The sequence below is a fragment of the Dipteris shenzhenensis genome, chromosome 12 (genome assembly GCF_047967505.1).
Source record: "Dipteris shenzhenensis isolate YYH24624 ecotype China chromosome 12, Dip_SZ_1.0, whole genome shotgun sequence".
Lineage (NCBI taxonomy): Eukaryota > Viridiplantae > Streptophyta > Polypodiopsida > Gleicheniales > Dipteridaceae > Dipteris > Dipteris shenzhenensis.
Window position 1 is genome coordinate 15,133,621 of NC_141607.1, and position 16,049 is coordinate 15,149,669.

The 16,049-nt window shown below is 42.7% G+C and overlaps 1 protein-coding gene across 1 annotated transcript; it reads right to left on the reverse strand.

Annotated features, from left to right (window-relative positions):
* Positions 1-2,805: 2,805 nt before the first annotated feature.
* LOC147895865 (uncharacterized) lies at positions 2,806-7,823 on the reverse strand. The gene is made up of 2 exons (XM_087382752.1): positions 5,196-7,823; positions 2,806-3,553 (listed from the first exon to the last, which is right to left on the reverse strand). The coding sequence occupies exon 1, from the start codon at positions 7,810-7,812 to the stop codon at positions 5,389-5,391; it is 2,424 nt and encodes an 807-aa protein (XP_087238878.1). The 5' UTR covers positions 7,813-7,823; the 3' UTR covers positions 2,806-3,553; positions 5,196-5,388.
* Between the last annotated feature and the right edge of the window lie 8,226 nt (positions 7,824-16,049).

Below are 16,049 nucleotides of genomic sequence, written 5' to 3' on the forward strand. Positions count from 1 at the left end.
AGGTTTGGAGACACTACTTGTATGATAAAGTATGTGTGTGACGGGTTGGAATTGAGAGGAAGAAAGGCTAGATGCGTAGAGTTAATGCAAGATTTTGATTTTGAAATAAATTATCGAAAGGATTCCTTGAATAGTGTGGCACATGCCTTGAGTCAAATCAAGTTTGTAAATGCTATGTCATTTACGAAAATATCCTCTGACCTATTTCAATCCTTGAGAGGGCTTTGCGCAATTGATAGTCATTTCGGTTCTTATTGGCAGAAGGTCTAGAATGGGAGCTCCATGGTTGACCAGGACTCGGGGATTGTGCCACCTACAGTACACGCGGCGGGAGGTCAGTCGATGATTCAGAACGGCTTGCTGTTCCGGAATGGAAAGTATGTGTGCTAGATGTATCGGATCTTTGATCCAATATTCTCTGGGAGTGTCATGATGCTCCTAGTGCTGGACATCCGGGCATACATCAAACTCTGTCTCTTGTGGTAGGTTGCTAGTAGGTACCTTCTATTGGCCTAAAATGTGAGCATTTATTGAAAACTATTGGTAGGTTCCGGATTTGTTAGGTTACTAAGGCAAAACGTCTTAGAAACGCGGATTTATTACAGCCATTGCAAATCCCTGGTAATAAATGGGAAAGTATTTCCATTGATTTTATTACCGGTTTGCCTAGAACGCGTAAGGATCATGACTCCATTTGAGTCATAGTTGACCGTCTGACAAAGATGGCTAGATTCTTACCTACTAGGTCAACCATATCAAATATTCAGTTGGCTCACGAGTTTGTGGACCAATTGTTTAAGCTATATGGTTTGCCTTCCAACATAGTCAATGACCGGGACTCTAAGTTTACAAATAACTTTTGGACACTTGTTTTTGAGAAGTTGGAAACTACTCTAAGTATGAGTTCCCCAGAGCATGCACAATTCGATGGCAACACAGAGAAGGTTAACCAATTCGTTGAAGATATGCTTCGTGTATATGTTTCTAAGAGACAGTCTTCATGGAAAGACTATCTCCCCATGATAAAATTTGCTTACAACAGTGCAAAGCATTCAAGTACATGTTACAGTCCTTTTATGCTTATGTACAGGTTTCAACCAAAGTTACCAGTTATGGTTGGGTTCAAGGGAATAAACAATGATGCTGCAATGACATTCTTGCAAGACATGCAAGAAACGTTGCAGTTTGCCAAGGAGTCTATTAGAAGTGCCCAGGATCAGGATAGATTTTCTGCTAATAGACATCGTTCACCAAGAGAGTACTCTGATGGAACGATGATATATTTACGTATTCCCAAGGAATCCAAGAGCCTAAGTACTACTTCGGTTCCGAAATTATCCCCCAAATACTGTGATCCATTCAAGACTATTAAAAGAATTAGACTAGTTGCATATAAACTAGAATTGCCTCCTCATGTTAAAGTACATCCAGTTTTTCATGTCAGTAGACTGAAAGAGTTACTAGGTGCGGATGATCAGCTTGTTTCTCCCCAAGAAATAATAGAAGTTAATGACTTGACTTTTATTCCACACGAACCTGAGAGAATACTTGAATTTCGTGAAAGAAAGATCCAGAATAGAACTATCACGGAATACAAGATCAAGTGGAAGGATCGTGTCGAGGAGGACGCAACATGGGAGACATTACCTAACCTCTACAGGGCATTCCTAGGTTTTCTTACGAACTCAGGAGTGAGTTCTTAGAGGAGGGTAAGTATGTCATGTGCATGGATTGGTATCTGATGTGTATTGTGGTACACAAAACTAGCTCAAGTAGCCTAGGAAGGCTTAGGGCTAGGCACATTTGATTCTTGGGTTGAGTGGCAAGGGTACAAACCAGATAGAGGTCTCCGCTATTTTTGGCGCATTGGGCCCGAGTCTATAAAAGGGACCCAGAGGTTCAGTCTTCAGTGAGCCGAGGGGAGCAAGTCTAGTTCCCTAGTGCTAGGGCTGATCCTAGATCAAGTCGTGGACGTGCGGCTGCATCTTAGCGTAGCCCTAGGCCCAGCAACAGATCCAAGGCCTCTAGGTGACACCTGGTGGTATGGGACACCAAGCTGGTCAAGATCTGGTTGGGAGTTCGTGCCAATAGCTCAGCTCGTGGCTCTCTGGTTGGGAGTTCGTGCCAGTAGCTCAGCTCGTGGCTCGGAGGGGACATTTTACCCTTCGGGATCTTATCCCGTAGATGTCATGGTTGGGTGGTGGGCAGCCTGCTCAGATTCCTCATGTTTCGTGTGTTCTTGTGTTGGCTTGCAGGTCAGAGGTTTCAATGCACTCACAAACACAAGTGGAAGCTGTGAGGTGAGTGTGAGTGAGTGTGAGAATCTGAGGAATATAAGGGGCCTGTGAAGATTGGAAAAGAAGCCGAATAAATGTCTGCCCAAAGGGTTGAGTAAAACTGTTATGTGCTGTATGAAGGGACTGTATTAAGGGCCAAATCCCTCCATGTAGAAAGGAAAGGAAACGTACTGTCTAGAGGGAACTCACCTAGTTCTTCCTGCTATGTCATTATCATTGGCATTGCTCATGTTGCTGTTGTCGTCCTCGTCCTTGTCATTGATGGTGGTGGGCATTTTGGTGTCACCTCATAGACTGTTCGGATGTTTACCTACTTGCAAATTCAATTGTAAACCATTTTCTGAAAAAAAAATAAAATAACTGAATACATGACACCTGCTCAATTCCACACAGAAATGAATTGACCTGACCAAACTAGCTGAACGTAAGCTTCTTGGAAGGAACACATGTATAGCTCAATGAAATACTAAAATGCATTGACTCAACCAACGTACATGACCCTCCTTGCTATCTGGTTGCAAGGCGACGCCAGTCTTGCCAGTTACAGCTGCGATGAGAAGAAGTTTCAAGTCACAATACACCTAGCAAACAATTAGTACAAATGTGCATGGTCAATTTGGAATCACCACATCCATCATGTATGATTTACCCCTTTACTCCTTCATTTTAAACTTCAAGGTCTAAACAGCTTTTCTTGCTTCAATGCTTTGTTTCAAGAAAGAGTTGTCTCGCATCTATGTTGCAACTCATGCAAGTCTCGAAGCATCTCCCAAATCGTCATGGTGAGTATCATAGCTTTTTGTCGACTGCAAAAACGCACCCATGGGGTAATTCCTCCAGCTATACAATTAAGCTCCCACAACTTGCATGTCCCATTGGTTGCTTACTAGATCATATTTTCATAACTGTAGAGCTTCCTACACAATGCCCACTGCAACCAGCAGCTGAGTGCCTCAAAGGGTGGTGCAAGCCTTCCCGATCACACAGATTTTAGTTGAAACTGTTCACCATTCGGAACCAAAGCTTGCCAGTCGAACTGTCCCCCTTGCCACCTCCTCAAGGAATTCTTTCTGTGGACTTTTCTATCAGCGCACCCAATTCTCCAATCACCATTCAAAACCAGCTCGCAGGAGGCGACCAAGGCATAGTAGTGCCAAGTCATCATCCAAAATGGGGATGATTGCTAATAATGGGAAAGGCAACTTTCTTTGGCCGGAAGCTAAGAGAAGGCTTCTCTTGCAGATTGGAGAGAGTACCTGCACATAAAGAAAAGAAGTGCCATCATCTTAGACCAGTTAGAAGAAGCAAGGACAAATAAAAGTTGGCTACTACTGATTACAACACAGATCAATTGACAGGATCAACACTCATTGATGCCTTCAAACCTCGTGGCAATAATGTAGCACTCAAGTCTTTAGTATCATGGGTGGTAGAGACCGGATCCTTCAAAACAAGGATTACATACAGTATCTCATCAAATGGAAGGGCCTACCAGAAGATGAGAAATTGTGGCACAGTCAGAGAGCATCGTCCAAGAGCACCCCCACCTTTGGCAGAACGATGGGCGAAATTTGCTACCTGAGACCTCCTTGTAGGACAGCTACCATATGTAATTTTGAGGGTAAGATTCTTTCCGAAGGGATGCCTGTACTGACACTTTCTATGCCTTAATCATTAGTAAATGACATGGGCATAGGATTTTTCTTTCTTTCTTTTCCCTCTATCCCTCTTGTCTTTCCCCCTCAATCCCTCTACTCTTTCCCTCTTTCCCTCATTGTCTTTTCCATCCTGTTTTTGCTTTATCCCTACATTACATTCCCTCTTTCCCTCTTCTTTTCCATCTGTCTTCCTTCTTCTCTCTTTTCTACATCCATCTCTATTTCCTCTCTTTTTTTCCCTCTTTATTCCCCTCTTTCTACATCCCTCTTCTCTTTTTGCTACATATCTCTTTCTTCTCTCTTTTTTCTCTTTTCCACATCCCTTCTCTTTTAGACATCTCTTCCCTCTTTTTTTAACATACATCCCTCTTTTTTCTCTCTTTGTTCTCTTTTCCACATCCCTTCCCTCTCTTTTCTACATCCCTTCCTATTCCTCTTCTCTCTTTTCTACATACATCCCTCTTTCTTCTATGTTTTCTTTCCTTTTCTTGTCTTTTCTGCATCCCTTCCCTCTCTTTTCTACATCTCTCTCCCTTCCTCTTCTCTTCTTTGCCTCCCTTCCCATCTGTTTTCCACATCCCTTTCTTCTCCTCTACACCACCTTTCTACATCTCGAGCTTCTTTGTAACATCCCTTCCCTCTCTTTTCTTTTCTCCTCTTTTCTACATCCCTTCTATTTTTTACATCCCATTCCTCTACTCTTTTCTTTTTGCAATCGCTGGAACGGAGGTAAATAAGCTAAGTTAGTGGCAATAGCAGGGGTACTTTTAGCGAGACGGCTAAAAAGGAGGGTGTGGGAAAAGACTACATAAGTCTCACTCCCACATTGTACAATGAAATGATTTGACATCTCACTCCCTCCTAATTCACTATAGCACTCTTTCCCCCCTTTAACCCTCTTCCTGTTCAGCACTCTCTCTCTCTCTCTCTCTCTCTCTCTCTCTCTCTCTCTTCAATGGTCCTAGTCCTATGGCAGAACGACCAAGACAATCGAGTGTTTCATACAACATTTATATTGAAATCTACATTCTCAAAAGTTCCCCAGGAAAATATTTCCGCAGTACTGTGTCATAACAATTATTTTCAGGCTTCATCTTGTGCTTCCATGTCAACTGTCAACGTCCAAGACTGGGAAAAAAAAAACTTAGTGAGGAAAAGGTGACACAAGTCCATACTATTCCTCATAATCAGTTCACCAGGCCCAACAGAATGTCATGAGATCACTAACATAAACCCTTACCAAAGTGCTGCTTCGTGAGACCATGTTGCTGATGTTAACACCTGTCAGTACATCGTAACAGGAGACATAACGTTTCAGAAACCATGTCTGTGAGTAGTTCAAAAAAGGCATCTCCCACCACCTACATGCCCACCGTACTTGGTGCTTCTTAGAGCGTAATGCCCCACAACACAATCAAGTAGCAGTCCTGATTTTATAATCCTGCATTGCATTGACGCTTCAGTAAATTTAAGAAGTTAGAGGCCACTTCTGCCTTGCCAGCCATCAAAAGACCGTTACATATGATACTACGTGTGGCATCTGTGATCCTGTAACCACTTGCAGCCAACTTGTCTATACGTTTCATGGCCTCATCTTCCCTACCTGCCCTAAACAGGCTAGTAAGAATTGTGGTGTTGATGACCTCATCGGGGCATAAACCATTCGCATGCATTTCATCAAGTAATCTCATGGCATCATTCACCCGATTGGCCCTGCAAAGGCCTTTGATCAAGATTGAGTAGGTTGCAACATCAGGAAAGCAACCATCGGATGCCATGCGAGAAGTCACTTCAAGGGCTTCATCAAAGTTGCCTATTACAGAGAGAGCTTCAATAAGAACACACCAGAGTAAAATATCTGGAGCAATCTTATCCTTCCTCATATCCTCCACAAATCTATTTGCTTCTGCCAACTTTCCTTTCTTACATAGACCATGAGTTACTGAACTGAAGGTCAGCTTGTCAGGTGAACAACCCCCGCTTCTCATCTTTGAAAACATCTGAAGAGCCGCCGCAGTTTCTCCAGCCTTGCAAAACGCATCAATGAGGGAGTTCCATAAACTCAATGTAGGCATGCAACCACTGTCCACCATTTCATCCAGAAGCTTGAAGGCCTCCTCCAGTCTCTGTGCCTTGCACAAAGCACCAAATAGCATGTTATATGTGACCATATTGGAAGAAAAGCCTCCTGCATGCAACTTAGAAACGTACTGGATTGCTGCTTGAAAGTTGCCTGACCTACAGAGACCATCCACAGTTTCGTTCCAAAACTCCACGCCAGGAGCAACACCGACCACTTCCATCTGATCAATCAGTTTGTCAACTAGCGTTATATTGCCCGACTTTGCCAGGACGTGACTCAGATGAGTTACGAGAGCAGTCCTTTTACTGTCCTTTCTTATCATTTCACATACAAGTTCTTTGGCCTCCTCCAATTTGTTCACCTTTAAATATCCATCCAATAGGGTGCAGCAGCAGTACAAGTCAGGGGTGCATCCCAGTTGCAACATCTCTGTGAAGACTTGTTTTGCATCACAAATCCGGCCTTCCATGCAAAGTGCATTTAAAAGAGAGCGACAACAGTGCATATCCGGCACCAACGTTTTGATCATTCGCATCCAAACCTCGTACGCTAATTGAACCTGATGGGATTTGCAGAAAGCATCAACCAACAAACCGTAAATAACAAGGTTCGGCCGGCAGCCTTCAGCTTCCATCTTATCTAGGACCTGATATGCTTCGCTGAACTTACCAGAAATACACAGGCATTTTAAAAGAGTACCGTAACTATACACATTGGCTTGAGAACCAGTCTTCGGCATTTCATGCAGAAGGCGTGCAGCCTCATCCACTTTGCCCGCGTCGCAAAGAGCATTGCCGAGTGTGACGTATGTGCAAGTGTCCGGGGTGGGAGAACCAGTGGCTGTCATTTCCTCCACTAAATTGACAGCCTTCTCCAGCAATCCCCCATTGCAAAGACCGTGGAGAAGGATATTGTAGGATGTCACGTCTGGGATACAACCTGCACTCTGCATATCCAGGAAGACTTTCTCCGCTTTATCCACCTCCCTTGCCTCACATAAAGTTTTTAGAATAGAATTCAAGGCTTTTACGTCTAGGACCACTTTTTTATCGACCATTTCCTGTAATAACGCCTTTGCTTCGCCAAGCCTTCCACCCTTGGATAGCAGGCGGATAACGGCGGACATGGTAGTCAAGGTGAAAGAGTCTGGGACGCACCCCCGACTCATCATTGATCTGTAAACACGAATGATTGTGTCCACCTTGCCCTCCATATACAAGGCACGAAGAAGCGGGTTTACCAACATGATGTTGGAAAATCCATCGAATTTCTCGACTAGATTTATACCTTTGTCTGACATTCCAGCCCATCCATAACCTTGTATCAAAACGTTGATTTGAGAGGCAGAAAGGCGGCGAGGAGGCACACTGAGGTGTGTATTCAGTATTCCCAAAAAATTCGAAATTCTTGGTTGATGGCTCCATAGCTTTATGATCTCGGTACCGGCGGGGGAGGAGGGAGGTGGGAAGCCGAGGTGCTCACCGGCCCAGATGAAGAATTTGAGAGCAGTTTTGCGACTGGGGATAGTGCTGAGGATGCTGTTCACCAAAGACGGGGTGAGGGAGGGAAGCAACGATTCTGTGAGGGATGCTTCAAGGGTGGAGTCCCAGGGACTGTAAAGGAGGGTCTGAAGGAGAGAAGGGAAGGGTTGAAGCTGGTTCTCCTGGTCTGCGGCGAGGGTAGATGAATGTCTGCTGATGGAGTGAAAGGGCAAAAGAAAGAAAAGAACAGGGCTATGGCGATGGCAAGCTCGAAACAGCAACTTCACGGCCATAGACAAAAAGCTCCCCAAGAGCTCAACAACAATATGCCCCTTTGTGGAAGACGACGTAGAAATATACGGTCCATATACGTAGAAACATACCGTCTACATCTCCATCATCCTAGGGAAGAGGAACTCAACTCGACCCAAGAGGAACTCTAGCATAGTCAATTGGTTTCATTCCCAGTGCACACTCACACCGGCCAATCCGGTTCCGTTGTTGTTGCTATCACACATCCGCCCCACTCGAACTTCACCTCGTGGCAGCAGCTCTTCGAAATGACGATTGCATGCCGGTTGGTGTGAACCCGGTTGGCCTTCGAGGAGGGCCGTCCCATGCCCCCGATGCAAAAGGCTCATGTGCAACCTGTTGTCGAACTAGGAAACAAAAGTGCCTCAAATTTTTTTCCTCATGAGCCAAACTATGGTTTTTGCTCGACAAAAACCACACATTTACTGATGATTAAACAAATTTGAAGAATTTTGAGCCATAGCAGCTGCCTCAAAGTGCATCAATTTTTTTCCTAGAGCCAATCTATGGTTTTCACCAAGTAAAAACCACAGATTGACTCATGAAAAAAATTTTGATGCACTTTGAGGCATATTGTTTGAGGCAAACTGTGGTAATTTTTTCTCATAAGCCAATATGGGGTTTTTCTCGGTGAAAACCACAAATTTCCACCCCCCCAAAAAAAAACACTCTAACATGAGAAATGTCTTTGTTCATACCATTTTGATCATTTTGACTACAAACATGACCATATTTAGAGTCATATTGAGCAATTTATGGCGAAAATAAAACTAGCTGGTCACCTGGCCGCAAACAAGAGAGGTGGATTTTGCCTAGCAAAAACCACAAATTGGCTCATGGAAAAAAAAATTTGAAGTAGTTTGAGCCATAGCAGTTTCGTAAAGTGCATCGGCAAAAACCACAAATTAGGTTATGGCAAGCCCTTCTTACGAATGTCCGGGCTTGTGCACGACTGGCGTACTGATAACATCTACTTGCAGCATGAGAAAATATAACTTGGTCAATATGACTCCAAATATGGTCATGTTTGTAGTCAAAATGACCAGAATGGTATGGACAAATTTATTCCTCGTGTTAGAGTGTCAAAAAAAAAGAATTTTGAGAAAATATAACTTGGTCAATATGACTCCAAATATGGTCATGTTTGTAGTTAAAATGATTGGAATGGTATGAACAAAGCCATTTCTCATGTTAGAGTGTCAGAAATGCCAATGAGGAAAATAATTTTAAGCACTTTGAGGCAACCGCTATGGCTCAAATTTTAAGCACTTTGAGGCAACCGCTATGCCTCAAAGTGCTTTAATTTATTTTTTCCATGAGCTATTGTGGGGTGAAAGCCACCTTTTGTTGTGGGCTAGGAAACATCCAGTTTTATTTTGGCCATAACTTGGTCAATGTGACTCCAAATATGGTCATGTTTGTAGTCAAAATGACCAAAATGGTATGAACAAATCCATTTTTCATGTTAGAGTGTCAAAAAAGTTTTTTTCTCCTGAGCCAAAATCCAATGCCCCACACGAAAATCGGTTCCTAACCGATTGAGTTGGCCACCCCCCTCGTGCACCCGCCATTCTGGCAAGACTTATGCATAACTTATGTCAAGGTGGGACTTCAAATAGACTTAACTGCAGTATTTCATCGTGGTTTTGGGTGGTGTGATAGCATCAATGGCAATCACTTTTCAAATATGTAGCGAGAGTATAGAATGAGATTTTTGGCCTGCCCTAGGGAGAAGGGCTTAGTGATGGTTCGTTTTGAAAGCTAAATTTCATTTTAGTGATTTTATTTCGTAGTATCCACCATGGAAAACTAAAATTGGGCCTGCCTCTTGGAAGCCATTAAGTCTTTCTTATGTTTGTACTCAGATCCACTCTGCTCCTCTTCTAACACTGCTCCTGCTCTTTTTCTAGGCTTATGTTGGACGTCTTTTTTGAAGGGTTCACACAGCTATTGCAGCTTGTTGCATTCATTTGCTTCAAGCATCAGAGCTACTCCATTCTCGCTATAAACATTCACCCATGTTCCTCAATTATGTTGTCATAGAGCTAGCTTTTATCCTTGGTTTCGTCGCTCAAAATGTTGGTTTTCATAGCATGCGTTTGAATATTCTAATGCTTACCATACGACTTGGCTCCTCTGTCATTTCATCTTCATTAAGATTTTTCCTTGTGGTGCTATCGACAGCATGCGCAATCACAGAGGGTTCTTTTCCCTCTCTTTTCCCTACGTTGCTATCTTTGCATTGACAGAACTAACCTTGGGCAATAGGCATTAAGGCTCACCGGGTGATGCCAGCCTCAAGTTTTTGGTGTAGTTATCCCGTTCATGCAAGATCCTTCATTCTTGAATGACTATATTCTAGACACATTTTCTGCCGCTATGCGGGAGGATGCCACTTTCATTTGGCAAATCAGTATCTAGAGAAGCACTTCAGTCCCCAGATATCATTGGTTCAATTAAAGAAGGTTTTGTTTTAGAGTTTATTTGATCGTCTGACAGAGCAGAGACAATCGAGGGTAAGGACCCATGTGTAGCAAGATAGGTCATTTATTTTTCTTTCAATTTGTCTCTTGCATTTCTACCAAGATTGTGTGTTGTCAAATTCCAAGATGGTGCCAACCTACATACGCGCTCCTCATCTCACGGAATTCCTTGTACATCGTCAAGAATATGTTTCCATAGCATACAAGCAATGCTTGTTATGAAAGTTAAATTTCCTCATTGGTCAGCTCGTTTCGCTAGCATAAACTTTTTCCTATAGACTCTCAGTTTAAAAATCGTGGTCTCCTAGTTCCTGCGCTTAGCTTCTGTGTCAAATCTTAATGTCAATGAAATATGATGATTATCTAGATGCTTGTACCATTGTCACTCTGATATTTCATTTGCTACATTAGTGATTGCATCTATACATTTAGACAAGCTAGACCAAGGATTCCCATTTATATCTGTGGCTTGTAACCACACCCTTGCTACTTCTTGGTCTAATTCTTTATTGCCAAGAAGATCAAATGGGATGGGTCCTTCGGTTGTGGAGACTATTTTGCTCAGACCAAAAGTGATCGCTATAGGAAAATGGTCCATAGCACCTACCAAATAAAGGGTCTACCCAAACCCCTTATTGGTTGAGATAAAATCTGTTTAGGTAGTGGGACGTGCTTGTTCTTGAGTGAATCAATTGATGCTTCCATGAAGTGTGCAGGATGAAGCAAAGACAAACACATAATTGGATTAGGAGCATTGAGGCACTAGGGTTATCTACACATCAAGTTATCCTTTTGCAAAATCATTTATTTACTCTCATTTTCAATGGTGTCAAATGGAGCTCAATGATTACACATTATCATTTTGCAAAATCATGATGAGTTCTCCTTTTCCTTCAGGCATATTGTTCTTTACTTTTTTGGGCATGCCTAATGAATATCATTCAACTTTTTTGGGCATGCCTAATGAATATCATTCACCTTGTTTAGATTTGCATGCTACCTCCATACACAACAGGATTAACAAAATAGCCATCAGATGTAATTAAATATGTGTATATAGTGAACTTAAAGCGGATACTTTTTAAGTCAATGTTCAAAAAATGTTTGCTTCTAGAATGAGGTAAACATTTATGAGGTACTTTAAAGTCTGATTACTTCCACATGTCATGTGGATTTTGATAGAATGACCACCCCAAATGATAGCAGCTTAGCCCACTATCTTGAGTAACTTGACCCGTCTACCACTAGAGACCCGCTCCTTTGGGTCTCAAAAGCAACCTTACTAATTTGAGAATGGTATCCAAAGTTGTGTTGCCCCATGCTTTCAAGATGACAACAAAGATAAAGCTAAAGACGAGTAACCTGACCCGTCTATGACTAGAGACCCGCTCCATTGGGTCTCAACATGGGTTCTCAAAAGCAACCTTGCTAATTTGAGAATGGTATCCAAAGTTGTGTTGCCACATGCTTTTAAGATGACAAAAAAGGTAAATCTACTTAGCCATAGACCTTGCTCTTGCATTCTTCACACATAAAAGCCAAAGGCTTCCTCGCTTTCTTCTTGTTTGACATACCCCAAGATCATTGTACTCCATGTAAGCACATTATGATAATGCAATTCATTAAAGACACGCAATGCTCCCACATTTTGTGTACATGTCCACCAAAGTGGTTCCCATAGAGAAATCAAACTCAAAGTGTTGTCTCTTTTTTTACCGAGTACAGGTTTCGAGGGTGTTGGTCATCTACAGTCATGTCGTTGCTTGTTGTAGCATAGGTGTTCACAAGTGTAGCATAGGTCCTCGGGTCGTGTGTTCTGTTGAGAGGTGTAGGCTAAAGCGTGGAAAGTAGATCTCATGCATACGTGAATGAGGAAGAGGGCTTGATTATAACGATTGATGGAGGCTCTCGCCTCCACGGGAGTTCAAGGGTTTAGAAGGGGATTTCACGGTTAGAAGTGGCGACAGGGTTGAGATAGTTAACTAGGAGTTCCAAGGTTCACAGGGGGTTGCACGGTTTAGGAGGAGTCCAAGGTTGAGGAGTGGAGAGCTAGTCTCCTTCACGGATTCGAGGGGTAAGGGTTGAGGAGAAGGGAGGGAGGAGGAGGAGGGAGGAGGGAGGAGGAGGAGAAGGGAGGAGGAGGAGGAAGGAGGAGGAGGAGGAGGAGGAGGAGGAGGGAGGAGGAGGAGATGGAGATGGAGGAGAAGGGAGGAGGAGGAGATGGAGGAGAAGTCAGGAAGGAAGAGGAGATGGAGGAGAAGGGAGGGAGGAGGGGGAGATGGAGGAGAAGGGAGGAGGAGGAGGAGGAGGAGGAGGATGGAGCTCAAGGGAGGGAGGAAGGAGGAGAAGGGAGGAGGAGGAGGAGGGAGTTCAATGGAGGGAGGAAGGAGGAGAAGGAGAGAGTTCAAGGGAGGGAGGAAGGAGGAGGAGGAGGGAGTTCAAGGGTAGAGAGTGCAAGGGTAAGGGCATGCTAGAACACGATAGTGTAAAAGAGCATGGACGCAATGGAATTCAATTGCATGAACACAATAGTGAGCTTGAACACTGAATCCCAAAGAGTGGGAGCTTCATTCCATTCAGAGATATTTATACATGTTGGTCTCTCCACTTTTGGGGGGGACCTTTTGGGTCTCTACACAAAGTGGGGGGACCTTTTGGGTCTCTACACAAAGTGGAGGGACCTCCGAAAAAGTAGGCTTTTAGTCTTTCTCTCTCTAGATTTAGAATTTCTCTCTCTAGATCCTGATTTTGCAAGTATGATTGGATCTTTTCTAGAGAGGATTTTGGCTATCCTCATCCTTTAAGATTTATCATACTATCTTTCAAGCTCAAGATATTACAAGCGGAGCTTCGCCGCTACTCTACACACACAATGCTCTCATTGTTGTTGTCCTGGACTACACTTCTGGCCCTTGTTGCCACAGGGTTAACAACTCCCATGGACCAATTTGATTACCCGTCCTCGGGTTATGGTTGGGTCTTCAGACGATGTTGTGATGTGGTTGTCTTTACCCAATGAGTATGGTAAACATGGCGGCAGTGATAGATGGAGCGAGCTTCTTGTCGATTTTTTCCTTGTAATCCATGAATACCGTAGATTGCTTGCTCAGTTTTTAAGAAGCGAGTGTCAAATATTTCTTCAAACAAACACACATAACGCCCTTGAAGAGATATAGCCCTTTGAAAGAGGCGACTTGTTGTTTGAGCATCTATCTGTTGATTTGGATTGAAGCTGAGGTTGAGCAAATGGTCGTCAATGGTGAGGGACACCTCCAGGATGACTGCTAAGGCTTCACTGTATTTTGCACTTTCCTTGAGTGTTTTGTCATAACTGCTTTGCATAATTAATGCATGTCTATCTAAGGCTCTGATGAGTGTTTACTGGCTTGTCCATTTGATTTTAGAGTTTCTATTGATTAACGGCCAATTGCGAGGAGCATCTGCACTATCTGGATCATGATGATTGGCATCCCACCGGTAGCGATGGGGCACCGCATCAAATGTGGGATGTGTGCGAAAGGAAGATGGAGCCTGCATATATTCAAGGAGGTACTTTTCATTAAGCAGTTTTGGTCTATGCCAAGCAAGCTGTGGCTCCAATTTCATGCCATCCTCTTGACTGTATGTTTGGGTGTTGCCTCCAAAAACCACCAATGGGATTACCAGGCATGGGAATCCTATCTGTATCTTGTTGCAACTCCCTTGTGGGTGTGTGAATTGGATTATCCAATTCTTGAAGCTCATTGATGGAATCATTAATGGGGTCTTCCATAGAAAACTCAAGGGAGATTGGAGGGACATGTGGTCTTGGGGGAGAGGAAGATAGGGGAAAAGCTTGAGGTCGAAGCAAGTAGTGAATTCGAGAAGTTAGAAGTAGGGATGTTGGAGGAAAGTGGAGGGAGAGCAGACAAATTGACTTAGCAACTTGATCTCGGAGATTCTTTGTGCTTACTGGTCTGGTCCAATCAAGACCAGTTACTGCATGTAACATTTTGATTTGCAAGTGTTTCCAGAGTATGCGTATTCTTCCTTCAAGGTGATCCTCTTACTGGAGGACTGCAACAAGCTCTTGGTATAATGTAGTGATGCCTTGTATCAAAAGATCTTGTGTTGACCCCTCCGCATCATCATCGGCTTGACCCAGTAGTTGAATTTCCAACTTGGAAATTATAGCTTTTTTATTTTGCCACTCCATGCACTTATCTTTATACTTACCCAATGTGGAGGTGTATGCAAGCTTTAGACTATTGAATTGTTGAGCTGCTTTTGGATGCCCTGGAACTTGATCATTAAGCACGCAGAGTTGGAGTATCTCTTGTTCTTGATGAGTGTCCAGTTCTGCTTTGGTATGCACAAGTACCTCCCTTGATTCCATGCCTTCCTTCTCTAGTGCTTGAATTTGATGTTCACCCTCTTTGAGACTATTTTGCAACTCATTGTTTGTGTCTAATGTGGCATGGAGCTGATCCTCTTTAAGTAATAATCTTTCATTTAATTGCACCAATTCCTTTTTGATATCATCACAAGTGGCTTGCATATGAGGGAGGGATAACTCGACCTTTTCCTTTTGGTTCAAGGCCTTAGATAGCTATAGGTGTTTATCTTGGAGAGAAACCGTGGCTTGTATGGCATCCTCTCTACTTTCTGCTAGAGCATTGTGTGCAAGGAGTTGTTGCTGCATTTGTTCTGCCATGCTTTCCTTGATCTTCATAATTTCAGTCTCAGCACTTTGCACTTTGGATTGGAGTGATGGAAGCATCTGTCTTTCCATTTCTCTTTCCTGCTCATCTGACACCATGGTAGTAAATAATTGAGACCATTGTTGTAACTGTTGGCTATGATGTTGTATGATCTAGAATGTGCTATGGCCTTGCTTGTATTGGTCATACAAACACCTATTTCATTAATTTTGGACTTTTTCACTTGTTTTTGGACGAAGCCCAAAAATCCTTCCCAAATGAAAACACTACTTTGTGAAAATATCCTTCCCAAATCAAAATTTTACTTTCTGAAAATATTCTTCCCAAATCAAAAGTTCACTTTGTGGCACTATCATATTCACATAAAAATATTGTTTTTTCAATCTATACTTTTGCACCAACATGCAAGAATTTGAAATAATCCTGTATTAGAAATTCTAGCTATATCTAAGTTATTTGTTAATTTAATTATTTTTAATATTTTTCCTTGACGTTTTTCCTTAACGTGATAAATTTATAAATCCATGAAAGGAGACTTAAATATTTCATGAAAATAACATTGTCACTTGCAATATGCACAAAATTTTTAAAACTTTTAATAAATAGAAAAAAGACATGATGCCATAAGACCCAAGTTTTGTATTGAACCAAAGAGGTATAATAGCAATTATAGCTATTATTATATGATTACATTGAGAGACGTTGCTCTCAGCTAGAGTCTTTATATCCAAAATGATATAGATTGAACATATGTTTACAATTTAAATTGTTGCTCTTAAAGAGCCTCAATTCGTGCCATCTGCATAATTTGACTCCCCATTGTCTTATTGCTCAATGTCAAGACAGTCCCTTGCCAAGTGCCATCTACATAATTTGACTCCCACTTGTCTTGCCAAGCCTTGCCCCTTGGGTGCATTGACTCCCCATTGTCTTATTGCTCAATGCGATAGTCCCTTGCCAGGTGCCATTTGCATTAACTCCCTATTGTCTTGCCAAGCCTTGACCTTGGGTGACATCCAGTGCAAAATACAGGTG